Here is a 26813-nt window from a genome sequence, read left to right as displayed (position 1 = left end):
TGAAAGGCGTTTAGTAGCCCGAATAACAGAAAAAGGGGATGGGGGAAGAGGATCTGGAAGATCAAGACAGGCTTTTGCATTACGTAGCACCTGCTAGTATTTTAAAGCTCTTTAAGTGGGAGTTTGTGTGAGGAACTGTAACAGAATGAGTGAAAAGTTTGCAGATTGACACTACTGCAGTTCACTGTTGGCCTGTTGTCTTTGCAGCTAAGTAGCTTGATTTGGGTAGCCTCTCTGTTGCAAAACTTGGAACAAATCTGTTGCTCTCAGGACAACTTTTATAGTGTAGCCTTTGGGGCTGGACCCTGCTGTAGATCCTAGTGGAGTGTCTCTTGGCAGCTCTAGTGAGGTGTGATGGCTGTGCACATTCCCCAGCCTGGAGCAGACCCAGCTGCTTCCTTTGGTGACAGTCTCCAAGGTGGGCCTTCTGTTTCTCTGTGGACTTTTTGCAGCCAGGGAATTTGATGCTGGAGAAGGGCAGGCCAATGAGGTGGTGTTGCAGTGAGTGAAGTGCTAGACTAAGTCTTACAGGGCAGAAGTGCTGCTTGACTGGCTGCCCCTCTCTCACAGGGATGCTGGCTCTGGAGATGCTTGGCCGAAGAGCTCACAACGACCATCCCAACAACTTCTCCCGCAGCCCACCCTACACGGAGGATGTAAAATGGCTCCTTGGGTTAGCTGCAAAGTTAGGTAAGGCTCAGAGCAGTACTTCAGCAGAAATCCACTTCTTGGGATTTGGACCATGGGGGGAAAAAAAGCTCTCCTAAGAGTGAAACTTCAAAGACTGGGTGAGCCTGGTATCTGATTCCAGTTCTGATCCCTGCTGCTCTTTCACCCAGGCAGTCATCCCTTTTCTGGGTTCTGTAGGCATGCTATTGAATTTTGAGGCACTGGAAACGCATGGGGTTGGACAGGGCTCAGAACTTCCATTCTGTAACAGTAACTTTTTCTTTTCCCTTTCCACTATCTCATAGGTATTCTTCTCTTCTTTGTGTGCATTTATGCCTTCTGTGAAGACCTTTTATAGGAGCAGATGTTTAACCCACCAAACATTTGGGTTTTCTTTTCCTTTTTTGGGGGGATTTGTTTTACTTACACTTTGATCTTGGGTCTTTTTTTTTTTTTCATCTTATGTTCTTAATTCTTTCATCAGCAGTAAGAACTTAAAAGCAACTCTACAAACAGCCTGCCCAGTGGCATGACTTCTGCTGCTGTCAGGGGAGCTCCGCTGCAGACAGCAGTGGGGAAGCTTGAATCTCCTTCCAGCATCCACAAGACATGGGTGCTGGTGCTGCAGGTGCTTCCTTGATGGGCAGGCTGGAAGAGCTAGGAGGAGGTGCGGTGTATTTTTTTCTCTGTAGTTACCTTGCCACACCAGTTTTCTTTCATATCTCTTTTAAAGACAGCTGAACTGGGAATATCAGTGACTGAGTGGTACTTGGACTCTACTCAGACCTGATGGATATATCAGAATAATCTCTTATACCCATGAGTTTGCTAGACTCTCTTCCCTAAGCCTGCTGGAGGATACATTACCCTGAGAAGAAGTTGCTCCAAGTCCAGGTTCTTGCTGGGAAATGCCTGATTTTTTGAGTGTCTCTTATCTTAACACTGTTGTTCTGACCTCTCCTTCCTGTGCAGGTGTAAACTACGTGCATCAGTTTTGTGTTGGTGCAGCCAAAGGGGTGCTGAGCCCTTTTGTGCTGCAGGAGATCATCATGGAAGCTCTACAGCGGCTCAACCCTGCCCATGTGCACAACCACCTGCGCACCCCAGCCTTCCACCAGCTGGTGCAGAGGTGCCAGCAGGCCTACTTGCAGGTAATCTGTGGTCTGTCTTCCTGCCTGGCCGCTGCCAGCCCTGCAGGAACTGCCTGTGTGTGCACGTGCAGAGAGGGGAAGGGGCCTTGGGTACTGGTAGCTGAACTGGTGCGCTGCGTGATGCATGCCTCGCCCTCAGCAGGGACTGCAGCAGGCACAGCTTGCCTGTGTGGAGGCTGCATACAGAGGACCACACTGTGCTGATTCTTCTAAGGCCTCTCGTCTCCTGTGCTCACCACACTGGATGGAGTGGTTTTATGTTCCCTGTCCTCTTTCTTTCTCACTCCAAGTGCTACACAGGTCTTTTAACTTTTTCCTTGCTTTGTTTTCAAGCCACCTATCCAACTCTTTCTAGCCTTTTTATTCTTTCCTCTTTTGTAGTCTGTCTTCACCACATCACAAAGCCCTGGCATGGCTGGCTGGTGTGCCAGTGCTGGCATTAATAGGGGAAGTGGCTTGGTCACCTACCAGTACAGATATCTCAGGTTTTACAAAGGTTTTACAAGGTTTGTACCAGGATAAATGTGTTTCCGTGAGCCAGCTGCCTGTTCCTTAAAACAGTGTAAACAGGACGCCCTACATACACCTACTTCTCTGAGTAAGTGACCATAAGGGTGGTTCTGTAGACATACTGTCCAGGTTTGGTTAGCTGTCCTACCACCTGGATGGTATTTCTGGGAAGTGACAGCTTCTTCACTTGAGCTGTTTTTCTGAGCTCCATTAGGGAAACAGATTTCTCAAAGGCTGGACTGGCAATTTTGGGGCCTTAGTTAATAAACTGATGGAAGTAGCAGATGACGACAGAGTGCTAGCCCTAGAGGTATTTTGTAGCAACTTAGTGCAAACCTTACTCCTGCCATACCCCTCGGTGAAGATGACGTCCAGTGACTGTGCCGGGTCCCCATGTTTAACCTGCAGAATGAATGGTGTGAGGGCTGGATGCTGGTGGGCAATGGAGAAGGGCTTTAGCTGACCCTTTTGCTCTGTACTATGCCACCAAATGGTGCTCAAAAAGAAGAGAATGCCTGCTGATGCTGTGTAATACATTTTGGTACTCTGAGGGGGCAGTTGCCTTGGCCACATTAGGATGTAAGATACAACACTACTGTCTTTTGAGCTAACTCTCCTCTCTGTCAGAGCCTATGGGTCTTGGGACCTCTCATGGGGTAACATGATCGCGTGACGTATCACCTTTGGAGCTCTTGAGTCCTGCTAAGAATGTCACCAGCTTGCGGGTGGTGAGCAAATACCTTAAGGCTTTTTCCCTGTTCCCATCCAGTACATCCATCACCGGCTGATCCATCTAATTCCAGCTGACTACGATGACTTTGTGAATGCCATCCGCAGCGCCAGAAGCGCCTTCTGCCTGACTCCCGTGGGCATGATGCAGTTTAATGATATTCTCCAGAACCTAAAGCGCAGCAAGCAGACAAAGGAACTGTGGCAAAGGGTGTCTCTGGAAATGACCACCTTCTCACCATGACAGCAGGCGGAGCTCCACGGACACACAACCCTTTGCCCCGCATAGTTGTAGTTTCATTTACACAATCCTTCCTTCTGGTGTCTTTTTTATTTTAGTTTTAACTTGTTGGAAACCACTGATTTGATGTATTTATACCATGACATTCCTCTCCAGCACTGTTGCGTGTTGGCGCTCTGCTTTGCTCGCTCTTCCTCCACCTTCCCAGTGGGCTGCAGGCTTCAGAGGCATCAGGTAATGAGAAGGAAGTCGAGCTGGCTGCCCTGTGGTGTAGTCACTGCTTTTTTCCCTGAGCCCTGGAGGCTGTCCTGCGAGCAGTTTGCAGTGTGATTACGCACGTGTTTGAGGGGTGGGGAAGTCTTGTCTTAAATATTTATTTTGGCATTTATAAATATGTAAACTTTTTTTTTGTATGGGCTTCTCTTACTCCACACACCATCTCCTGTTGGGAGAGGCTGGGACTGCTGTGCACAGCCAGTGCTCCCTCCATTCCTTTCAGCACCTCCTGCTGAGAGAAGCTGAGACTGGAGTAGCAGGGCCAGGGCCACCTCTGCAGCTTTCTGCAGCAGCTGCTGATGGCAGAGGCTGGAGCTTGGGCAGTCCAAGTCTAAGACTGCCCTGAGCTGCCTGGAGACTGCCAGAAGTGCTCAGGCTCTTTTTCAAGAGTGTCCCTCACTGGGCAATCCTGGCTCTTAGGATGTTTTGATCCTGGTTGTTCAGAGTTGTACAATCGTGTTTCTTTTGGCTGGGGTATTACTCTCCTGTAATCAGTTTCTTATCCCTTGTCTCTTCTCGTTTCCTGATTAAACACTCGTTTTCTTAGACTGACTCTCTCTTCTCTCTGCTGTGATGTTGACAGTGATGGAACTGGCCAGCTGTGTGTCAGTAGGAGCTCCTGTGAGCTGATAGATAGCTGTCTTGCCTTGGGAAATAGCAGCCAGCACGAGGCAGGTGGCCAGAGCCAAAGTTTCTTGCCTGGTACTGCTCTGAGAATGACGTATCTCTGCAGAGGCTGAGGTATGTGCTGAGCGGGTGGGTGAGGGGCGTGAGCGAAGCTGGTGGCCTGGGGCGTCCTGGTGCAGCGTCTACGCTTCTGCCAGCCTCTGGGTTCCTCTTCCAGTGTGGACTGCAGCAATACCGTGTGGTGATGGGCAGCTCTGTATTTCCAAAACCTTATGCAAAACAGTAGTTGCTCGCACTTGATGTAATTGTTAAGGACTAGTGGTGTGCTCCCATGAGTTTTAAGAGGTACTTGGTGGACTATCTCAGAGATCCAATAGGGACAGTGTTGCAGAAAATTAATTTTAGAAAGCTTTTATTTTTGTGCCAAGGAAATTTAAAAGGCTACTGCCGTCTGTAAGCATACAAGCACAGAAATTTCAGGGTTTTTTAAATTGGTAATCAGAGAATTGATGGATGTTAAGAATCTTAATGTCTCAATAGTAATATATTTTGCTTCTTACTTGGATTTAAGCAATGGCAATAGGGAGCTTTTAGTTTCTGCAAGGTAAAAATTTATGCCTGTGTGATCTTTTCAATGATGCTCTTAAGAAATAAGTTAACTGACTAACTAAATAGGGCAAAGCAGATGAACAGGCTCCTTTGGTTTTCTTCCTGTACTACACAGGCCAGCGAGTGTAATCAAGGTTGTGCTTTTGATTGTACAACAGTAACTATTTAAATATCTCCTTAGAGCCCTTTGTATACCTCCATAGGGTGTTCTGCTGTCTAGTTACATGCTAATTATAAATGCTGATGCTTGTAAGAATGTGTTAAATTTTGTGTTTTTTAAACTAATTCTGTGTTGGTTGTGAGCTGCCTGTTATTGAGCAAAAGTCCAAGCTTTTGAAAGGACATCCCCATCTCTGGAAAGTCTAGGTTCCTGGAGCACTTTCTCTGGTTCTTGTATGTTCAGAACTGGGAAAGTAGCTTGGAGAAAAAATGAGTTTTCTAATAAAGTCTAACCTTTTCCTTTCCACTTACACTTAGACCCTGAACGGGCAAGTTTTCACACTCTTGCAATTAAAATACATCAGGAGCATGAGAACATTGTCACCAGTATCTTTGGTTTGAGGAAACACAGTGGAACTGCTTACAGTGAGATTAGAATGGAATTTATAGGGAAGTGTACATGCTTGTTTTTTTGTGTAGTCCCCATAAGTGTATAAGAGAAAAGAAATAGCAATACCCATTTTCTTCCACTGTGCTCAAAACTTTCTCTTTGATTGTTTTACCTGCTCTAGTTCTTATACAGAGATTGCACTGCTTCCATTTGGCAGACCCTGTCAGAGTTGTCTTCCAGCAGCTGCAGAGCCCATGCAGGAAGAGCCAGGGAATCTCACCTCAGACTGACATCGACCAAACAAGCAGCTTAGTGGTATGAGCCACAGGTCAGTAGTTTCAGAAGTTTCCAGTCTTTTCTCTGAAAAAAGAGAGTACTCAGATGCAGCTGTGAGAAAGAAGAGCTGTGTGGAGATGCTGCCTTCTCATTTATTCACATCTGTCTGAACACGCTCCACCCTGGGTCTCTGGATCTATTTATCTTTTGTTGTTCCTGAGCTGTAGCCTATGGAAATGTATCTGAGCAAGGACAGGAAGACAGTGAAAAAGGAGATGATTTTTTTTTTTTTCCTGCCATGTGGTGGGTAGACTTTTGAAGTAGTCTTTCCCTTATATGAGATTAAGTGAGCATTGGTGGCATCAGATGTGTTAATTTACCATTAAGTTAGAAAAATTAATTCCCAGTGCAATCTTGTTAGTTTGGTTACTATTCCAGGTGTGGGGAAAGTATGTAGGCTCAGAAATTCTGAAGATGCTTCAGCAGAAAACCTGTGAAAGAGCAGAGGTCACAGCCACCTCAACTTCCCTTTGACTTTCAGTTAACCATTGTGTTTTTTTCACTCTGAGTACATGTTCTCTAGGGTCCAAACCCTCACCAGCAACACATGCTCAGTGCAGTTTAGACTATCTGCCAGGCAGCTGCCTACTCTAGAGTTTTTTCAGTGTAGAAATGTCTTTTATGTAGCTGAGATGCTGTTTTATTTTTTGGGGGGATTGGCTACTGCTACTTCTCAGGCTTGGCAACAAATGCTGAATTTAGTCAGCATTAATAGCGACGGGTATTTATCCCCACTTACGTGAAGATGGATGAAATTCTGTGACAGGTGACCTTGCAATGGGTTATTGTCTCGTTTGCTGAAGTCTAATTCATGATCCATTCCTTGAAGGTAGGCGGAATGAGGTCTTTAGATTGTATGTCTTCCTTTGTCCTCTGTTTACGATGACTTTCTCTTCCTTGCCAGATTTATTTTTCTCATGTGACCGTAGGAAATGTTTTTCCGCTTCCCTTCCCTGAAGAAGTTAGTGTCCATTTAGTGTCTTTTCCCCTTACCTGTATGTGGTCTTGTCCTTAAAAATAAAGCTGTATCTAGGACAGTAGCATATCTAGAACTTAATCTTTTGAGCCCTGCATAATTTCTGAGTCTTTAGGGGGTAACATCTTGGCTTTATTGACTTGGTAAATGTGCCACAACTACAGCTGGACTTCTGGCTATTTGGCTCATCAAGAACAAATGGTGTGATATTTTGCTCTTACACAGTGGATAAAATTGTGCTTGGTCCACGTCTTGCTACAGATATGCCTTTTTTTCTGTATGACTCAGGTAGGTACACCAGCCTCTGTGAGAGCCTCCTTCCCACTGTAGGGGAACATGGAGGACATAGTCACCTTCAACCATCTTTCTTGCCTGTGAAAGTTTTCCCTTGGAAGCCCTTTCCAGGAATGTGAGTTAGCAGAACATTACTTGCCTTTGGACTTCAGTGTCTTTATAGCCAGTGAACAACCTGAGTTGGAGCTGTCATCTGATGATGTGACATGCCTAGCAGGCAGGACTAGAGTTAGATGAAAAGTGCTTGTCTTTATATGCTTTCTTTACTCTTATTTGGGATATGTATTCTGTGTGCCCTAATTAGAGCGCCATATGATGTGATTATGGTAAAATAACAAGAAAGAGGGTCTTTCTTAAGTAGTTCCTTTTTTGTTTACTACCTTCCCTCTCATGCCCTAGCATAATTCAGATATGGATTTTTGAACTCCTTTCTGCTTCTTGTTCCCATTTTAAGGGTACTTGAACTTGAGGCAAGGTAGGCAAGGCTCCTGTCAAGGAGTGTCATTAATCTGTGAAAACTGCAAGTGCAGTTTGGGGATATTCTGTGCTAGGGTTTCAGTTTGAGCCTGTGATTAATTAAAGTGTTTTTCTCAGGGCTAACTGCCAAATGCAAGCCTTGTGAGCTGTCACAAGGTAACTTCACTGCTGCATATTGTTAATTGTTGGTACAATAATAGTGTCTGTGCTCTGTAAGCAATTGTTTTCTGTTCAGTGTTGCCTGTTTGCAGTTACAGCATAGCTACTTAATACTGTACAGTCTGCACTGCACAATTACTCTATTGCTGTAAGGGGATGGTGAGCTATAAGAAGGGGGGAAAATGCTAGTAATGCATTAAAAATTTATTGTGTATAGTATGTGTACATGGATAGCATGCGGTATGAATGTGGAATGGTCCCTTGTAATTTCCTTTGATTTCATGCTTTACTTTGCCTTAAGTCAACCAGGAGTGTATCACTGTTAGATATGCTGGGGCTTTAAGGGCAACAATTGTGCAGGGCCTTAGTGTCAACACATTGTTATAAAACTTGACATGCGCCTTTTCCAGTACTTGACTAGACAGAATTCTGAGAACAGTCTGGTTTATGATCCTTTGTTACCAATGTGAAGTACACTTGAGCTGGATTTCAGCCTGCTCTTGCAGGGTCAGAATTATGGATATATGGTCTGCAAGCATTTTGGAGAGACTAGACAAGGCAATAAAGTGATACGGATGAGAATGGGGAGGATTTGCGTCTTGAAAGGCAAATACTCTTTACAGCCAACAGTAGTTTGAAGAGATGATTAATAAATTATTTGCACATATTCCACAACAGTATTGTAGACGAAAACATCAGGCATACTTTGTTGTACCAAAACCAACTTGTGCTTTTCAGCGATGAGTTAGTTCTTAAACTTAACTCTAAATGTTTACTCTCTTTTTTTTTTAATTCCACAAGCCATTATGTAACAATGGGACAGAACCAAACAAGAGTTAAAGCCCAAATAACTGGAGTGATGGTACCACTACTCACTCCATTGCCTACTGAGTGAATGGATTTTTTTCTTCCTCGTGTGAGGCAGCCTGCTGGAAGCACTTGTGTTTGTTAGATTACACTGACTTGGTGGCCTGCTCACAGATGCACTGTGAGTCAGCAAAGGGATGAATGACCAGCTTCATTTGGCATGTTCAGGTCAGTTGGTCATTAACTTTCTTTCCCTGTTATTATTGCTACAGCAAAATGACCAGTAAGGAACCAAAGGAGTCTCTTAGTCAACTGTGCATTTGAGACCACCGAAAAACAGGACCAGCTTATTTGCTCAAGATGCTTGTTAGATTAATATAACTATAGACTCCTGTGTTTCTTTCTGACTTCCAGTATCTGAAGGCTTCTGCCAGGATTATGCCCTTGTGGTGCTGTCATCAATTAAAAAAAAAAAAAAAAAAAAAAGCAATTTTCAGGGATCAGATTGTATGTAGAGTTGAGCTATGCTACCTGCATAGAAAGTCTTCCAGGACCTTTAAAAGTTTTTTTTACCCTTTAATTAGAGAATCAAACCAGTTGCCAGCATTGCCCTGTGTTTCCTGTACTGAATAAAAAGTAGTCTATTACTAAGTATCTTTCTGATTGAATTCCAGAGGTCATGAATGAGTGAGTAAAAGTTTCAACTTAATGTTGCTGAGCATTCTTTGCTAAGGTTAAAAAAAAAAAAAAAAAGTTTTCTTAGCATTTGTTTTGCCCGTTCTCACCTGCCATGCACACTTCCAGTTCTGAAGTGATGTTATCCTGCTACTATTTTAAAGTCACGGACCTTTCTGATGGCTCAATTTCCTATGCATCGGACAAAAAAAAAATACATTACAAAACAATTTTCAGGTAATGTTAATCACAGAACATTATCCTTGTCTTGAAAGCTAACTACTTACGATGAAGTTTTCCTTACTGAACAGGGAGTTAAGATAAGGTTTATTTAGTACTTACTTCCACTGTTAAAATGAGTTGTGAGGGTGAGCGACTGTGTCAGTACCTAATAATCAATGTATCTCGCTGGAGAAGACTTCTGTTGGCTTTTTGAAATTAGACCTTCTGATATTGTAAGAGCTTCTTCTAAGATGTGGGGGAGGCTCTTCCCACAGCTTTGAAGGGATGGCTGGAAAATGGGATGCTTCTACAGCAGTGTGCTCTAAGAAGGAGTTACCAGATTTGGGAATGACTCTTCATCAGCTAAATCAGATAAGAACATCCTACATCTGGATCTGGCCACAGCAGGTGATTTGTTTTCCATTAATGTACGCAGTAAAGAACTAGCATAGCATAGAAATGAAATGATCAGTGGGAAGGGAGGGATAAATAACGAGGACACAGAGCTGCCTCTTGCTGCCTTGACTGAGGGACCATCACCAGTTTAACAGCCCTGACATTTAGAAAGCCCCTCACATATTTATTCCTGGTACCTTATTATTTCTTTTTTTTTTTTTTTTTAATATTTGAATCTATTTCCTTGAAAATTTACCACAATCCTGAGGTAAAGTATGAAGTAATTGTCTCAGTGACAACATGTAATGGAGTAAAAGAAGGAAGCTGTGTGTAACACCAGCAGTAGCACAGTTCCTGGGATCCTTCTGTGTAAAAAAAAATAAAATAAAATAATACCTGCTCTTTTGATACTGTATTTGTTTCTGAAGTGCTTGGTAAAGTGAGAGCTGAAAGGTGGTTTTACAATTCTGTCACTACTGTGACTAAATAATATTTTCTTACCACTTGGATGTAAGGTTACTGTAGGTCTATCCGTGGGCTGCTGGCCAAGGCCATGTGATGGATGCATGTCTGGACAGAACCTTCACAGCAAAGCTCTGTTGCTGCAGCTGGGAGCTACTGCAGTATAGCTGGGAATAGCTCAAAAGTCATCACTAGTACAAACCAGTAAGAATGAGTCTCCAGCCACAGGTTCTCTGTGCCGTGCTGGCACCTGCAACCCTATAGATGCATGTGCAGAGAAAGACACCTTTAATACACTGTTACGGCTTCAGAAAGAACTTAAAATTGTAATTAAAACAAACACCTCCCAGATATCAGCTGTAAGAGCGGGAGTAGGTTTTTTTTTTTTTGTCTTTACCGTTTTACCAGCTGACGGTCCATGACATCACTCCAAAGCATCACAAAGAAAAATAAGTAGTACATTTATTGAATCCACTTACTACTACTTCTAGCTTTTATTCAGACACTTGTGCTCAGTTTCGAGAGCCAAGAATTTCTTCATTATCATTCAATGTGAATGATGCTGTACATGATGCAGTGCAGGGCTCTTCTCTCCACCAGGCGTGAGAGAGGTGTTTCTAGTCTTTCTGTCCTGTTTTTTTTTTCCTTTTTGGCTGCACAAAATAACCCTTTCCAAGGGCACATGAAATAAAATACTATATTGCATACTATATACATTTACATACAACGGTAAATGCACCATTCATTCAGAAATACACAATACCTAAGGCTCAATGGAAAAGCTTGGTTGAAGCAACTTTTCTCCCCCAACATGAGAAAAGGAGCTCACGACAGTTGTGGAAGTTCCCATGATCTGTGTTCACATGGATCCTGCCCCCCTCAAACTGCAGCAATAATTATGGGCCATCTGTGTCTGGGGGTGGGGGGCAATGGCCCACATGACTTCAGAAGCCCATGGCTCAGCAACAGAAAACCTGTACAACCATGACAGAAGATTTCCTCTGAGAAAAATTATCTGGCAACTGCTGGAGGAGGCACAGCACCTTAGTGTACTTGACTATGTGCAGAAGTAGTAATCTAAACAATGAGCCCCTTTTGGATACAGGAAACCACTTAGAACTGTAAGCTTCCCCTTTATATCTGAATGGTACTTACTCTTGACTGTTTTTTGCATTTCTCCTTGGATTGTTGGACTGCAGGGGGACTAAACAGGTGTTAGCTATCAGCATACATGGTAGAGACCCTGGAGCTGTTGAAAAGACAAAAATGTTGCTTTTTTTTTTTTTTCAAGCTGATCAGACACAGGGAATTGAACAATCTGCTTCAGCCTTATTTAACAATACCTGAGCTTTGCCTCCCTCAGCTACTGTGCTCTGCTAACACAGACCTCCAAAGTGCTCTAAAGGGGACTTACCATTCCTTCCATTACCTTCTGAAATGGCTAAAGTCTCTACAGAGAAATATTTGCCCTGTTGTCACATATGGCAACCTTTTCCCTAAGATAAGAAAATAATTCTGTGTCAGTATCTGCAGCTTTGCCTTATCTCCCACTGCCCATTGACCAGAGGCATTGGACACCATATCACACCTGCAAGGCTGCAGATAAGGAGAGGCACTCTTATTTCTGTTACATCTATCTCCAAAAAGGTGCAGTCCTCAACACCCACACACAGTGGGACTGTAAGTAATAACCATGGCCACTGTCCTCTACATGGGGAGGAACAAGGTGTTCTTGTACCTTGCTGTTGCCAAACCCACTGCTGGATAAAAGCTGGGGTTCAAGGGACCAGATTCACCTTTTATTAAGCTGCTCCTCTTTTCTCAGCAGTGGACTCAATACCTTACCTCTTAAATCTTTTTTTTTCCTGGACTCACAAGAGAAAGACATCAACCCTCCAGCTAGTGCCCATTTCACATACTGAGAAGAGCAATTTAAACATAAAATGTTAACTGCTCTCTCTCCTGCTTGAAGTAGGGCAGGCATTACAAATCCTTCCTGCAAGTAAGAGTCAGAGCGTAACACACCAGTAATACCCAAGAATGAGATTTGTACTCCATGCCCCAGGGCAGTGTCAGAGGCAGTAGCCCTTCCCAATGGCAGGGAAAGGTTCCACGCGCACGTTCTCTGCTACTGCTCATTTGTCCAGTTGTTCTGGCTTGACAAGAGATGGTGTTATAGCACATGTTGGAGCACCACACATCCCAATGGCACTGGGGACAAGGGAGTTCCCCTCAGCTCCAGCTGGAGTTCTGCAGTTCCTCCCGCAGCCAGGTTGGAAGGGGTTGTCCAAGTCTGTTCATCAGCTTGGATAATTCAATGTTGTGCTCCCGGTAGAAGTCTCTTAGGAACAGCCGTGACTGTGAGGAAAAGACAAACCAAATTAGTGTAAAAGAAAATGTTACCCTGAGCACATTTCTGTCCCTGTTCCACAGGTCATTTCCTACCACTGATGGTAGGAAAATTCAGGTTTGTTTGCTCATTGTATTTCGTGTTTCTGTATCTCTTGCTGCCAATAAATTTGAGACAGTTACTCACCGAGGAATCCATATCAGGGTATTTTCTTCCTTTACTCTTTCCTAGGCATTTAGTCTTTCCTCCATCTAGCAGCTGGCACCAAAATCCTTTTGCTTCATCAAATCTGAAAAGGACACTTGTGTTTAGAAGATATAGCCACGTGCTCAACTAGTAGCAGCAGAAATTAAATAACTCCACAGCTACTTTGCATTTCAATGCTTAATTTTTTTGTTTTTGTGCTATTCAGTTGTTCTTATTGTTTTTTAGCACTTCACTACTGTGACAATAACCTTTACAACCACAATTGGTTCAGCTTTATGCAAATTTGAGAGGTAACGTGGTGTTACTACATTTGTCTGTCAAGCTTTGGTGAAAAAAAAAAATCAATGTTTTAGTGTATATAAAATTCTTTTAAAACTTCTCTTTAGTTGAGAGGTGTTAGACAATCCCCCTGTGTGTTTAAAGCCTCAGTGTTTCTTCTCTTGCTAAAACACAGGTATAAGGCAATGCTGGGAACCACGTCAGGTCTATCCTGTCCCTCAATCAACCAAAGGTGAGCTTGAGGGTTGAAAAAGTACCAAACTCTGAGGCAAGCTGACTAATACTGCTTCTTTTCTGACCCTGGGTGAAGGGGAGGGGGATCATAACAGCCAGTACCACTACTGTAAATAGTCCATTTACTATCATGACACATGCTTCAGCAAGTAAGGCTTTCAAGTAATCTGACATTTCTTTAAATGTGCACACACCCCTTTAGAAAACTCCTGTAGAAGGAGAGGGCCTGAATTGGTACCGCTCTCTTTACCGTTGAAGGAAGGGCAATTGCAGTGTGCCTACACACACCAACACATCTACCACCCTCAGCTAGCATAAGCTAGCAGTGAAGATGTGAAAACAGGTTTCAGCTGCAGAGAGCAATATTATATGATTCAAGATCACTGGCGGGCTTACAGAGTTTCTACTGATATTGCTACAGTTCACCTTGAGCTAGGACTTACTTATTTAATCTGTTCAGATTAATTGCACTTACACTGTGGACAACATCACAGCAATGGCTGAGTAACGTCCTTCAACTTAGCAGCAGCAAGGTACTGCCTCTGCTAACTCTTCCTCAGACAGCTCTGGGCACATGTCAAGTCCACATCTTCGGTAATAATAAGCTCTTTACCTCAAAACTGTGTGATGTGTCCCTAATCTCCATCTAGGTGAATATAAGAGCAGCCTGTCACACGTTTTTATCATACCTTTTTCTGCTTTCTGCCAGATTCAATGTATAATACAAAGCATAAGGAGCTCTAGTAATTCCAGCACCTTTAGTGAAACCGCAAAGACCAAATGGAAAACATCATAATTACTGCTGTGAGCAGCTTCATGCTTCTCCATGACAGTTCCAAAAAACAACCCTCCCCTTTCATTTCTGGAAAGACTAAGTTATGATTTCAGTCTAGTAGCTCATGCTATCCAAACCTGACCATCTGAACCTAATTTTGGGGTTTAGACATAACCTCTGAAACCTTGGCAGGTCTTGCAGTCAGAGATAAGACATATTCTTCCAATCAAGTTAGTATCACACTTGGCTAAGAAAGCAGCTTCCCCCAAAACAATTCCCTACCTGAGGGCCTGGGTGTAGTTGAAGAACGGTGTAACTCCCAAGAACTTCTGGATGTCATCCATTACAGCAGCAGGATTTTGTCTCAGCTCCTGACCATCCACAATGAGAATCTGAAATAAAAGCAGACACCTTAACCTCTGACAGCTTGTGCTGAGTGACATTTGTGAGCTTTCTGGCTCTCAGAACTGCCCTGGGCCTTCACTGATGTGAGTAAAGGCTACTGACATCTGTCTATTCCAGAGCCATATGGGGGGATGTGGCCCAATAAACCCCAAGAGGCTTTGCTTAATAAACTTGTCTTTGGTCAAACTGAGCACTGAGGCGCAGCAGTAGCATGATTTACAGATTGTCTCATGTATCCTTTTTTAAATGTCAACCATTAGGCTAAGTATTCTTCTGTAACCTAAGATTACTCTCCTGTTACATGTATGATAGACAATAATGAACACTTGTGCTAATAAATTACCTATTCCAAAGAACACAGCAGAAAAACAGTCGTGTGAGCTGAAGTCTGGGTAAAGTAGGAGAGCCTGACCCATAGCAAGTACAAGGATGATGTACCAATACAAAGGTACCACCACAAAGAGCAGCCATGCAATGTGATTTATTTCGTTATTTTAAACAGTGACCACACCGTTGGTTTCACTGGCTCTATCATTCCTCACAGGACTAGTAAAGCAATGAGATTCAAGCCCAAGAATGTGACCTTACATTTTATGTAGGAACAGTCAATATTTGCCTGCTCCAACTCCATAGACATGGAGGAACGCAGTAACTATGAAGGAGGCAGGCTGAGCTATTAGCTAAATTCCTAATTCTCACACACAGAAGGCATGGGTGGCAGTATTTATCACACTGTCCTGAAGGAGCTCCTACTTGCCACAACTTCTGCTTGCGATGTGGCACCAGTGACTTGCTCTTTCTGCAAAATGTTCCACGACAAATAGCTGGATTGCACCAGTCCTATTCTGACAGTAACCAGGGATATAGGTCTTGCTTTGTTTTCTCTTCTCTCCTTTAGTCTTGGCAGATCTATCACATGCAGTTATTCTCTGCCATAGGAGCAGCCTAAAGTGACTAATGGGCATTTTAAGACTGCTGGAGTACAGACTGTCTGAGCAGAACTGCAGTAACAGAAAGGAATTGAAAAAATATTTTCCGACTCACAATGTATTAGACAGCTTATAAATGTCTTGGGAATTTAGAGACAGAAATGGTCTGTAGTGTATATTAATTGAGCTTTTGCAAATTTATAAACAAAACACAGAAACCTGACATGTCTGCAGTGAAATTTCCCCTCAGCAGACATCTAAAGACTTCACAACATGGAAACTACAAGTGGCAGAGTCCAAGAGCCTCTCTTTAAAGCAAGAAAACCACAGCAAGTGGATGACTACCCGCTGGGCCTGTAGAGGGTCCCAGGGCTGCAGGCTGCCTAGATGAAAGAAAGGGAGTGCTGACGCTGCTGTTTGTTCTGAACCTCTCAAGCCTGGGGAGCTGCCTGGGAGATCACAGAATTGCCTTGTACTCGTTTACTTTTACAAATGCAGTAAAGTACAAAATTGAAATATTCAAGTCTGATTTCTTACCAGCTCATAATAGGAAGAAGCAAGTAGTGGTTTTTGTTCCAAAAACAAGACAGAAGGTGAAATGAAAACAGAACATAAGGGGTTGGGGGGAAGGGAATTGGGAGGGGAGGGGTTTGTTCTCAGCAACAACAGTAAACCTCGAAAGGGCCTCAAGAGACCACTCCCTGCTTTGTCATCTCAGTTTCAGGCCAGCCAGCAGTGTCCATCCCCTAGACCCACGGGTCTTGCATGATCTCATCCAAACTCAGCAATGTCAAGGCATCATCAATCTATTTCACCCTACTGCCAAACGTCCTACCTGTCCAGAGGGGTAGTACGTCAGCCAGCGCTCCAGATGAGTTGAGTACCAGCCAGGGAGCAGGCATCGGCTCTGCAGGTTGCGCAGTTCCTGAGGGGCCTGGGATTTTGCAGAGATCACTTGGAAGAAGGTGTAATTGAGCGCCACAGGGTCATTGTGAGCACGCTGGTGCTGAAAAACATAAGCTGAATTAAGGAGCAGGAAAACAAAATTCTACCTTTCCCGTGGCAGCTTACACACCTATGTGCAGACCCTTTGTACCTGACTTTGTCCACACCCTGCAGGCAGCCTGCATCACCTCCCCTGGCCTGCCTGTGGAAACGGATCCATGGCTTTCTGCCCCACTGGAACATTTGTGTAGCCCTCACCCAAAAAACAGCGTAGGAAAATTACCTGGTACCATGAGTAGGCTCGGTCAGCAGGGTTAATCAGAACTGTAATGATTTTGGCTCGAGGAAGCAGGGCTGCACCACGTTTTGGTACCACCTCTGTGTCAAAGTAATTGGCACTCTTCTCAAACATGAAGTCTGTGCTGGCATTGGAGGGGATGGGAAAGAATTCCATGTACCTGCCGAACAGATGGGATGCTGGTGAGCAGCATGGCCTGGTAAAGACAAGGCACTGCAAGCTCTAGGAGAAAAATTCTGCTCACAAAAAAAGGCCAGAACCAGCCACCTGCCCTGCCACTGACCACTGGTTTAGACCTAAATCATTTGTCTCTTTGTACCTCAGTTCATAGCTGAGACATGGGGTCAAGAGCTTTGCTGTGCCTCACAGAAGCCTGTAAAATCAGTAACACAGAAACTCTAAGACATTTGAATAATGGGAAGGGAGAGGGTAAAGAGGACAAGACACTGTAAATCACTGGAAGACTGCTCTGCTGGAATTTTAGCTTAAAAACTCAGATTGCATCCTAAACACAAACATTGCCCTCTTGCATGTGGCGCTACATTCAGCTCAAGTTGGACAGCTTCTCCAGGGGATGCACGTGAAAGCCTACGCTTTCTAGGCCTATCTGTCAGCTAGTAGTACTGCTCTGCAGCACGGACTCATGGGAGCTTCACTCAAGTACCAAACACCTTCCAGTATCTTTTCAACAGTCCTTTAAGTGAACAGAGAGGTCACACAAGGTCCTGCATCGCGCAGGGAAGGAAATCCCATGGCAGAAATCTTACAGCTATCCCTCAGAGCCAGACACAGGGGAGTGGTGCCACAGTGCACTCAACTGCAATGCTTCAAGCAAGACACACCGGCAGTTTCTCTGCCCGGAAACAGTGGCATGATAGTGCCATTGTGGCTTTGTATTTCCCCGCCAGGTGGAAACACTTCACCATAACTGCATACTTGTACAGGTGGAGATCAGGGTATGCACATGGCCAACGAGATGCTGCGGTCAGCGTAAGGCAGGCAGTGACATCTCTGTAAACCTGAGGGGCACAGAACAACAGTATGGAGGTTGTCCCCTTTGTCCTCTGTGTCTTAACTCAGAACCCAGTAGGAACTTTTCAGTGAGCACACTGCTGTCTGTTTTGCATGTCAAAGGAGAAGAAACCTCATGACAGCAGTGGGTTCAATAAAGAATCTCTAAATTTTTAAAGCTAAATCATGCCTGCAAGTATCTCCTGGTGAACAGTTACTAAGATCACAAACTACTCATCCTGCTCCTGGGAGTAAACAGTTGGATGAGCAGGAAAACAATGTGCTGAGCAATAGCAATGAAAACAATTGGTCAGAAATGGAGAAACTACTAAGAAGTCTGAGGTGGACACAGAGACAGACTCAGGAAAAGACAACACATGTGCAACTTATCAGGATTCTTACCAATCAATTCCTTTATGATAGTTGGGTCCATTGAAAAATTGGATCTCCTCAAAGGTGGATGGACTTGGGAAGTTACTGGTGACGGCTGGATGCAAGGTCAAGAAGAAGTGCACAGCTGTGGTGCCTGAAATGGGAACCAGTTAATGGGACCTGGGTCACACACAGTTGGCTGAATGAAAGGCTTTCTCTACTCTGCAGAGAACAGTCTCAGATGGACACACTCCTGTTACACACAGCTAACACACCCCTCAGCTCATGCAGGTTACAAGAGCAGTCAGACCAAGCACTTTGGGGCTGAGCATGGCTCAGCAGTTCAGTTGGCCCAGACTTTACCTCATGCAGCTGGTTTAAGTCACCTCCTTAGCACAGCAGCTGTCACCCATGGTGACTATACTGGGCTGGGCTACTCCCATCCTTTTTTTTCCTGGTAGCACAGCTACACTGTCATGTGGCGGAACCCATACCTGCTAAACAGACGTGACCTGGGCACTGCAGGACAACGCCACAGGCTTGGCAAGGAGATGTACTAGGGACATCAGTTTCCTTGGATGAGAATTCAGCTAGAGACACAGCTTGGCCTGCCTCTGCTGTGGATGTTTCCCTTTACCCAGCCTAGCCTGACAACCCTGCTCTGCACCCAGCTGTACGGCTCCAGCAGGTCAGTAAATCAGATGCCAGGGGAAGGTTTTCTTACTGTGCCATTGCAAGCAGCCTGGGCCATGACATAGGAGGGCCCACCCTGCACACAGAGCTTCACAGTGACACCGGCAGGAGACAGCAGTTTGACTGGAAAAGCTTCCTGCCACAGGCCAGGATCACCATTTGCTGCGCATGGCTGGTGGCTGCTGTGTCAATGCACTACAGAGAAAGCCAAGGTTTGAAGACCTGGCTTTGGCTGAAGAGATTTTGCTGTCTTCAGGCTAGAAGGGAATCCTCAGGACAGTATGTACAGATGGCCATGTTGCTGCCAACCACAATGCTGCAGCAGTTAAGAGATGGTGACAGAGGTCAGACAAAAGAGGATTTCAACCTCCTACTGACAGTGACATGGAACATGCAGTGCGTACAGAGATCTGTCGCAATAAAGCACTAGGGGACATTCATCGTAACCTTTGCTAAGCATGTGTTTAGTCCTGCTGACAGCTTATGTCTTGTGAAAAACTAAGAAAGGTCATGGTTTCTCTGAGCTCATGGGGAAAAGCCAAAACACAGCTTTGCAGGTAGGGCTTTTTCCTGCAAATCAGGACTGATCCAAGGAAACTGCCAACATGCAAAGTGACAGACTTGCCAGATTTAGTTTAGAACAAATCTGAGATTCTCTGAAATATCCTCCATGGTCATTTGGCAGCTTGTGCAAAGGGCAGCCATACAGATCTACAACAGAGACCTTTCCAGCTCTCCTCTCCGGAGGAATGAGATGAAAGTTGCAATCTATTTTTAGATAAATTAGATAGAAAGATAAGCATTACCAGTTTTCTGAGGTCCCACGATGAGGAACTTGGGGAGTCGATCACATGTTTTCTCTTTGGACCAGATATCCTTGTGCCTCTTATCATCGCAGGGATTCTGCAGCATAAGAGATGGGATTAAGCATTACCACAGGAGCAAATGGAAAGGGGAGGAAAAGCTGGAAGGCCAGTCCTCCAGGGAAGATGCTATTAGCATATGAAGAACACTTCACAGCCACACTGCTGCTCTGCCAGGCATCAGGAAGAGTTGGATAAAACAGGAGGGAACATTTTCAAACTCCAAGGTGATACAGGAGCCAAAGTCCCCCTGAGAGTGTTAACCACAGGTCTTGCCCTATGCAGCCACACTGGGCAGGGCCCCCACGATAGTACAGCTCAGCATCTGTGGAATTCTGGCAGACAGACAACTCTATCACCCTCAGTTAATTTCATCTGCTCATTACCATGCAGAGAGCTGCTGTGCTGGGATAAAATGGAATAAACATGTTTTTATGTAATGAACATGAATTCTGTGGTGTGAAATTACTTTACGATTAATCACATTAACATGCCTGCAAGCTTTCCCAGCAACAAACAGGGCTCCTTCCTCACACACTTAACATTTCACAGCGCCTTGCTCTAATATAAGCCCTTTAATGATCCAAACTTCCACCACCCTCCTTCCAGTCACCTCCAACAGTCATCCTTGCCTCTAAGCTCACATTGTGACTGTGGCCTACCACTCCTAGTCCCCATCCCTTCCACTTTGCAATTTGCCCCCTGCAGCTTGAAGCCACAAAGGTTAAACCTAACAACTTCATGCATTACCACGCTGTGCTCTGGATCAGCAGTCTCTCTGCTTTAAGTGTGGGACACACCTCCTGGAAAACCACTAAGAGTGGTTAAAACTGCCTTCTCACCTGCCACAAGGGATTCTTCTCCTGGGGAAAGATTTCGAAGTACTTTTTTGCAAGTTGGACAGGGGGCAGTGTTTGCAGGCGAAGATTGGTCCAGCACTGCACAAACTTGACCAGGCTCTCAAAGGTGTACAGTCCCAGGCGGTCATTCCCATAGTTAGACAGGTGGGTCATGAAGATGCTGATCTGAAAAGAAGAAGGACATGGGATGCTGCTAAATCAGGTAATGGTGCTGTTTCCTCCTGGCTTGTTTGCACTGCCAGGAAGTGGCTGTTCACACCTCAGGCTGCCCTGCCTGTCTGGATTGACAAACATGCATATGCCAGTGTACAGCACTGCACTGATGAAAAATGAAATATATTTAGTGTTTGCAAGGCAGCAGAAACTCAGGACAGAAGGAGGGACACACACCTCTCAGTAACCCCTGGGAGCGGTGGCAGAGGTAAGCCCTGCCTGTGAGTCCCGAACAGTTTCAAAAACCCCTTCAGGTGGCTCTGGGACATTTTGGGGAACAGGAATTAGTCAGTGACTCTCTCTAGACAAAAACTTGCAAAGCCTCTTTCATGGGAGAACAGGAGCTTCCCCTCTTCTCTCTGAGGCACAGCCAGGGCAGCTGTAGCTGCAGCATCTGCTCCAGCAGGGCAGCCGCTGGGGAGCGGGGCAGCATGCTGCACACCAGGGCACAGTGGCACAGGACAAGTTTTCCCAGGAGTTATTCCAGGCCCGCAGCCTGTGTCTAGGGGAATGCAGTGGATTTCTGTCAACTCAACAGAGCAGCGCTTTGCCAGAAACAAGGCTAGAACCACACCAAGGCTAGAAGTCAGCAAAACAAAAGAAGCACGTTAAGGCCAATGGAAGAATGACTATGTGTGACTGAGCCCTCCACATCCAGTGCCTGCCGGTGCAGGGAGGGGAAGGGACCTCAGTAATGGCAGGGGCCCCCACTGCTGAATCCTGGTGAGGCCAGGTGAGGCCAGCAGGCAACAAGAGGCTTCGCTGACAGGGGGCAGGAATGGCCTTCCCTCTCCCAGTAGGGAAGAGCAAAAGGAGGAAGGGGGAGACAGACAGATGGGCTTGGATGAAGACGTTTGCTGGCATTCAGGAGGTCTGAATTCAGTTTTCTGCCCAGTGTCACCATGGACTGTTATCAGTGCATCTCAGCTGGACGTGCTGATTGATAGTACCTCTTTGTGCCTGATGATCCCCAAGACACTGGAAATGAATTTAATCCTGTCCATGAAGTGATCACACATCAGGGTCTTTGCATAAGCAACAGCAAATAGTGGTAGCACTCTGGGACACTTAGCAACTGAATGGAGTTAAAGAGTTATCACATTTGTCTGCCTGTGAATTTTTCACTTCTGGTTTCCTACTGAGCTGACAGGGGCCCTACCAGACAGGCTCTGGCACCCACACTTCAAAGAGCAGCATGCACTTGGTGCTGTTGTGCAAAAAGGATGTGCTCAGTTCGACACAGCAAAGCACAGAAAGATCTGGGCCATAGCATGGAGCACACTGGAAGGCAAAAGGATGCATCTCATGTTGTCTTTTGCCCATTTTTGAGAGAAACCAGGACGGTGGTGTGATAGCAAAGGGTGGTTCATCCCTTTGACATACTGGTGGAACATTTAGAGGAAAAGTTTGCTGACCCACTGCCATAAGCCAAGCACTGCAGCAGGGAGGACACAGACCACCACCAGGAATACTTTCAAGGTTTGCAGAATAAAAAGCTTGCATGGGACCAAGGTTAGCAACTATGTCTCAAGATGAATTGCATTCAGTAAAATTTTTATGCCAGCCATGGCTCACATAAGTAATGCTAACATCTGCAGACAGTCTCAAGCAACGTGACTCAAGACAAGACAAGACCAACCAAAGAGACATTTCCCCGAGTGTGCAGTCATGTCCTGTAACACCCGTGCACTAGTACCCAAGGCCAGGCAGCTTGCTGTGCCTCGCCACAGCTACGGCTACCAAAACAGCTCTGTGCGTTACTTCTGGTATAACCTACATTCAAGTCCTGTCTCTTCCTTCCTCCTACCCACATGCAGGGACACACAGGACTGGTTTGGTGGTTGAACATCTCTCCGCTCTCCCTCCCTTCTACTATCAGCAATGGCATGCTTTCCTTTCTTTCACGCTGAGAAAAATTCAAAGGAAACGGCACAGAGAGCCTCAAATACAGAAAACAGGAGGGTAAGAGCATCCTTACAATACATAAAAGAAGCAGCTGTGGGCACAGCATTAACCTGCCGGGTGTGAAGTCTGAGCAAAAGTGTTTGTGAGGATGATCAGAAAGGTGTCCTTTGCTTCTGGGAAACAGAGACTGGGCACAAGGCAGCCCGTCCACTGAACAACAACGATTGTCTTTACTGACACCAGACCTTGTTCACTAGTCAGAAGATCAAATATCATCTGTTTGCACTGTGGAGTTAATCACATGCACACAGGCTTGGAGACTCCTGCATGTGTATATCCACTCAAAGAGAGCTGGAAGCACCAGAAAGGACTGAAAGAGACTGGTCCAAGTCTGCCATGGATCACTGCTGGGGCCGCGGGGCTAGCCAGCTTTCTATCAAGTCCGTGAGATGGCTCTATCAGTGAGGGAAGGAATGCAACGGCCTGAGTCACTGTGCAAACACAAGCAATGAAGAGGAGCTTAGAGCACGATCCTCCACTGCTGACAGAGAGAGAAATGCTCCACCGCCAAAAGGAAACGGAAATGTAAACATGGGAAACACAAGAAGGTGTCTGAAAGAGTTTTAAAAGTCACCCTGAAGAGCCAACAGTAATTCTGACAAATAAGCTAATCCTGCACCAGAGCACAATCTTCCCAAACTTTTACGATCACGAATCACTGCCAGCTGCCTTGATCATCATATGCTTATCAGCAAATTTTAATGGGTAGCTCTAGAAACCATGTTTCTACAAATTCCTTGGCACAGCCTCCTAGACCAGCAATGATCTCTTCATTAGTCTGGTAACTGGTTTTCCAAGAGAGACCTAGGACTCTTAAGTTTCACAGTGATTATTTCTGCAGGCATTCTTTAAGATCTGACTATTATAAGATGGGACCAGGTGGAATAAACCCTACATATGGAAACAGAAAAGCAGGGGTTACACAGATCAGTTTCTATCTGACCAGTGATGTCAACGATCACTCAACATGTAAAGCCAAGATTAGGTTTTGCCTTACGACAGACTTTTATTAAGGAGTTTTTATTAAGGAGGTGGATTTGCTTGTTGTGTGTAAAGCTAGCAATTTTGTCTCTGGTGATGGGGACTGAAGGTTGGCTTCCAGAACGGGAAGTATAAACCCCTACGGTTTTGTGGCTAGGCTGTTGTAGACTCATACTTCCGCAGATCATATACCAGCCCAGAGCTGGTATTGTTCAGAGAAACAGAGGGCCTGTCTGTAAACTACAACCTCTGTGTGATGCACCCAGAATGCACTGCAAGGGCTTTTTCACTTTCAGGGTTCTAGGATTAGAGAGGCACTAAGCTCTAGGGAAAAAAAGATAAAAATTAAGCTCATTAAGGGAAAAAATTTAATTTCTGATTCACTGAGCTTCTGCAGCCCCAACCAAAGGTGACTAAAGCTACGCATTCAACTCTGCAACCAGAGCCACTGATGTTACGTGACAAATCCCACAAAACAAGTACACATTGACTGTGACCAGGGTTCCCACCTAGTCAGAAACAACCTACTTTCTCTCAGATCTGCTTGCATGGTTTCTTACCCAAACTCGGTCAGCACTCATGGAAAAGATATATAAAGGAGAAGTAAGAAGGTAGAAATTTGGAAGTTCCAAGAAAAAACATCAGGAATGGCTACAGAGTTAGACATTCTAAAATCACGATCTACATCTGTCAGGGCAATGCCCATTCAGAAGACAGGATGACAACAGGTGCCAAATCAGCTTTAATAAGAAACAAATTTAGGTGAAGAATTGAAAGTTACCGTACATATGATCGATCAAAAAGAGCAGCAAGTTTTCCTACTGCAGCCAGTAAGTGAGGGATTGCGATCTATAGTTGGAGAGGGCTACGAAGCTTCATCTCCTAATTCTATCCATTCAGCATTTTTTAAAAATGACTTTTTTTTTTTGTCTCTTGACACCTAGCACATGTTCCCAGCTTCAATGGGAAGTGAGAGATGCATGTGATTAGCCATCTGTGGCTGAGAATTGGGAAGTGGCTGCAGTGTGTTGGGGTTACTACAGTAGTTTGGTCGTTTGATGGAACTGATTAGTATTAAAGGGGAAAGAGAAACAGCTGCGTCAGACCCAGATCTCCCAAAACTGCCTTAGAGTGACAGCTATATCACAAAAAACAGCATCCAGAAATTGCTTCAAGTATATACATTTTGAAAGAAAGCGGAGAACATCCCATAACAAAAGCCCAGAGAAAGCACTTATTCTGAACAAAAGACACCAAGGCACATCTCACCTCTGATTCATGAAGGTGCAGCAGCCTAGGTAACACCCACTCCATTTTGGGCCACGCTCAACACATCACCCTGGCCAGCTTCTATCTGAGGAGTGTTGTGCTTGTCGACACCCAATACTGATGCTTCCTTGGCAGTGTGCAAAGCAAAGCAGCCTTAAGTAGCAAGTACTTCCTTGGCCCTCTTTTTCACATCTCGTTACACTCACATTGGAGATACCCACAATGCAATAGGTTACTACACTGAATCCCCCATAGGATTCAGTCCTTTCCCACATCATGTGCATTAACTGAGACACCCATGTAGTGATTCCCCTTTCAGATGAGCTTACTGGGTTCAGGAGGACTGTCAGGAAGAGTTCACCACCACGAATGCTCTTGTCCAACTCCTTTGAGCCACCAGGATATTCATTATAAAAGATAGTGTGAGTAAAAAGACCACAGGTCTGTCGAGGCAAAACCTAACAGAGAAAAGCAAAATTAGATTAGATGCAGATGCAGCAGAAATCTACACATGAATGTGTCAAAGCATCCCTCTATAGATCAATATAAAGAGTAAGGGATATAAGTAGCATAGGTTCAGAGGACTCTCTTATTTCTCCCAGCCATTTACTCATCACAGTGCAAATGAGTCAGTGGAACCTCAGTTTAGTCTAGTTGTGCTTCATTTTGCTCTCTGTTCAGTACTGACCTCTGAATTGTACTGATAAACAAAAAACTGGCTTTAGCCAAGTTCCTTCACTTCACTCCATGATCTTGGAAACACAGGTGATACTGAGATTAACGTGCCTAATGTAGGTTATCAGAAGAGTGTCCCTCGGGCAGGAATTCTGCCCTGCCCAGGAGCCCATGGGCTCTGCTCCCCGAGCTGTGCTCACCATGATTCCATTATGGATGAATCCACGCCGGTACCGGGCAGGTCGCAGGTGTGGGTATTCCTCTGTGCTCGTTACCTGGATGCTCCAAATAGATTTCCATGCCTCATAGAGTTGTGTGTGGACAGGATAAACCCCAGAATGATGTGGAGCTACAGCATAGCCTAAGTCTGTGGGAATCCCATGCTCCTGAAAGCAGAATATGCAACTTGATCATTCAATATTGAACTATTACCCTTACTAGGGATCATATTTAGCAACAGCCTTCAAGTTGGAGCAAGGGGACAGAGTAATAAGAAATCTCTCTCAATTGGGAAACACGAAATGCTTCTTGTACTTCTTGCATTATGCATCTATAGAAATAGGAAGGGTGATTCCATATCAACAAGGACATTCAGCACTTGGAACAACTACTGCAAGAACAGTCTTGTAGCTTGCAGGTGTGATAAGTCAGATTAATTCAAAGCCTCAGGTCAGGCTCCTTGGTTACTGAAGACAAACTAATCAATGCTGTTAAGTGACACATCTCATTCCCACAATGCCTAGATCTAAGTCACTAGAGGAGGAAAACAAAATTTCCTTAACTGTTACAGAAGGAAAGGAAGACAACAGCTGGGATCTGCCCTGAAGACAGCAATTCAAAGAAAAACAGGCATGAAGTAAGAGGCTGTTCAGGCTGAAGATATTGGGCCTGAAGCTATACTAAAATTACAGGAAATAACTGAATTTCATGTTTTTTAATTCCACTATGTGGTTCTGGTAACAATATGAATGATGACAGCTCTGCCCTCATGGTGCACAATAAAACCAGAGCCCCTAAATGAAGCAACAGCCTTCCCTTCCCACTCACAGCCTGTTTTATGTTAAATATGTATAATTGTGTTCTGTGCTTTGTCTCTCTTTGCAATAGACTGCAATGTTACTTAAGCATGAATAGGAGACTAAATTGTTCCTATAATGCTGCAACTGTGCTCTGAATTCAGGATCATTCCAACTCTGCATGTGTCATGGGAACATGAGACAGCAGCCTGCTATTCCCAAGGGGATTACCATCAACAGAACCAAACTAGGGGAGAAAAGGACGTATCTTTTCAGAGAAACATGTACACTATATTCAAGTCCGTGC

General features: G+C 44.7%; 2 protein-coding genes across 8 annotated transcripts in view; one reads left to right on the top strand and one right to left on the bottom strand.

The window, feature by feature from the left end:
• The window catches only part of ZSWIM8 (zinc finger SWIM-type containing 8), a 72291-nt gene extending 63576 nt beyond the window's left edge, over positions 1-8715 (top strand). For 2 of the 3 annotated variants that reach the window (XM_035545222.2, XM_035545214.2), the window contains 3 exons: positions 571-690; positions 1642-1820; positions 3100-8715. In XM_035545222.2, the coding sequence (XP_035401115.1) occupies positions 571-690; positions 1642-1820; positions 3100-3303 (503 nt within the window). In that variant the 3' untranslated portion in view covers positions 3304-8715. The remainder of the gene's footprint in view (positions 1-570; positions 691-1641; positions 1821-3099) is intronic. The other variant, XM_035545232.2, reaches the window with a different exon arrangement.
• A 1667-nt stretch (positions 8716-10382) lies between these two features.
• The window catches only part of NDST2 (N-deacetylase and N-sulfotransferase 2), a 135244-nt gene continuing 118813 nt past the window's right edge, over positions 10383-26813 (bottom strand). For all 5 annotated transcript variants that reach the window (XM_035545254.2, XM_035545245.2, XM_050712104.1 and 2 more), the window contains 10 exons: positions 25691-25876; positions 25145-25273; positions 20370-20552; positions 19471-19567; positions 18002-18125; positions 16574-16748; positions 16181-16351; positions 14294-14403; positions 12703-12805; positions 10383-12524 (listed from right to left, as the gene is read on the bottom strand). In XM_035545254.2, the coding sequence (XP_035401147.1) occupies positions 12399-12524; positions 12703-12805; positions 14294-14403; positions 16181-16351; positions 16574-16748; positions 18002-18125; positions 19471-19567; positions 20370-20552; positions 25145-25273; positions 25691-25876 (1404 nt within the window). In that variant the 3' untranslated portion in view covers positions 10383-12398. The remainder of the gene's footprint in view (positions 12525-12702; positions 12806-14293; positions 14404-16180; positions 16352-16573; positions 16749-18001; positions 18126-19470; positions 19568-20369; positions 20553-25144; positions 25274-25690; positions 25877-26813) is intronic.

Source organism: Cygnus atratus, chromosome 7 (genome assembly GCF_013377495.2).
Source record: "Cygnus atratus isolate AKBS03 ecotype Queensland, Australia chromosome 7, CAtr_DNAZoo_HiC_assembly, whole genome shotgun sequence".
NCBI lineage: Eukaryota > Metazoa > Chordata > Aves > Anseriformes > Anatidae > Cygnus > Cygnus atratus.
Note: the sequence above shows the minus strand (reverse complement) of the source record. Positions and strands in the feature narration are given on the sequence as shown.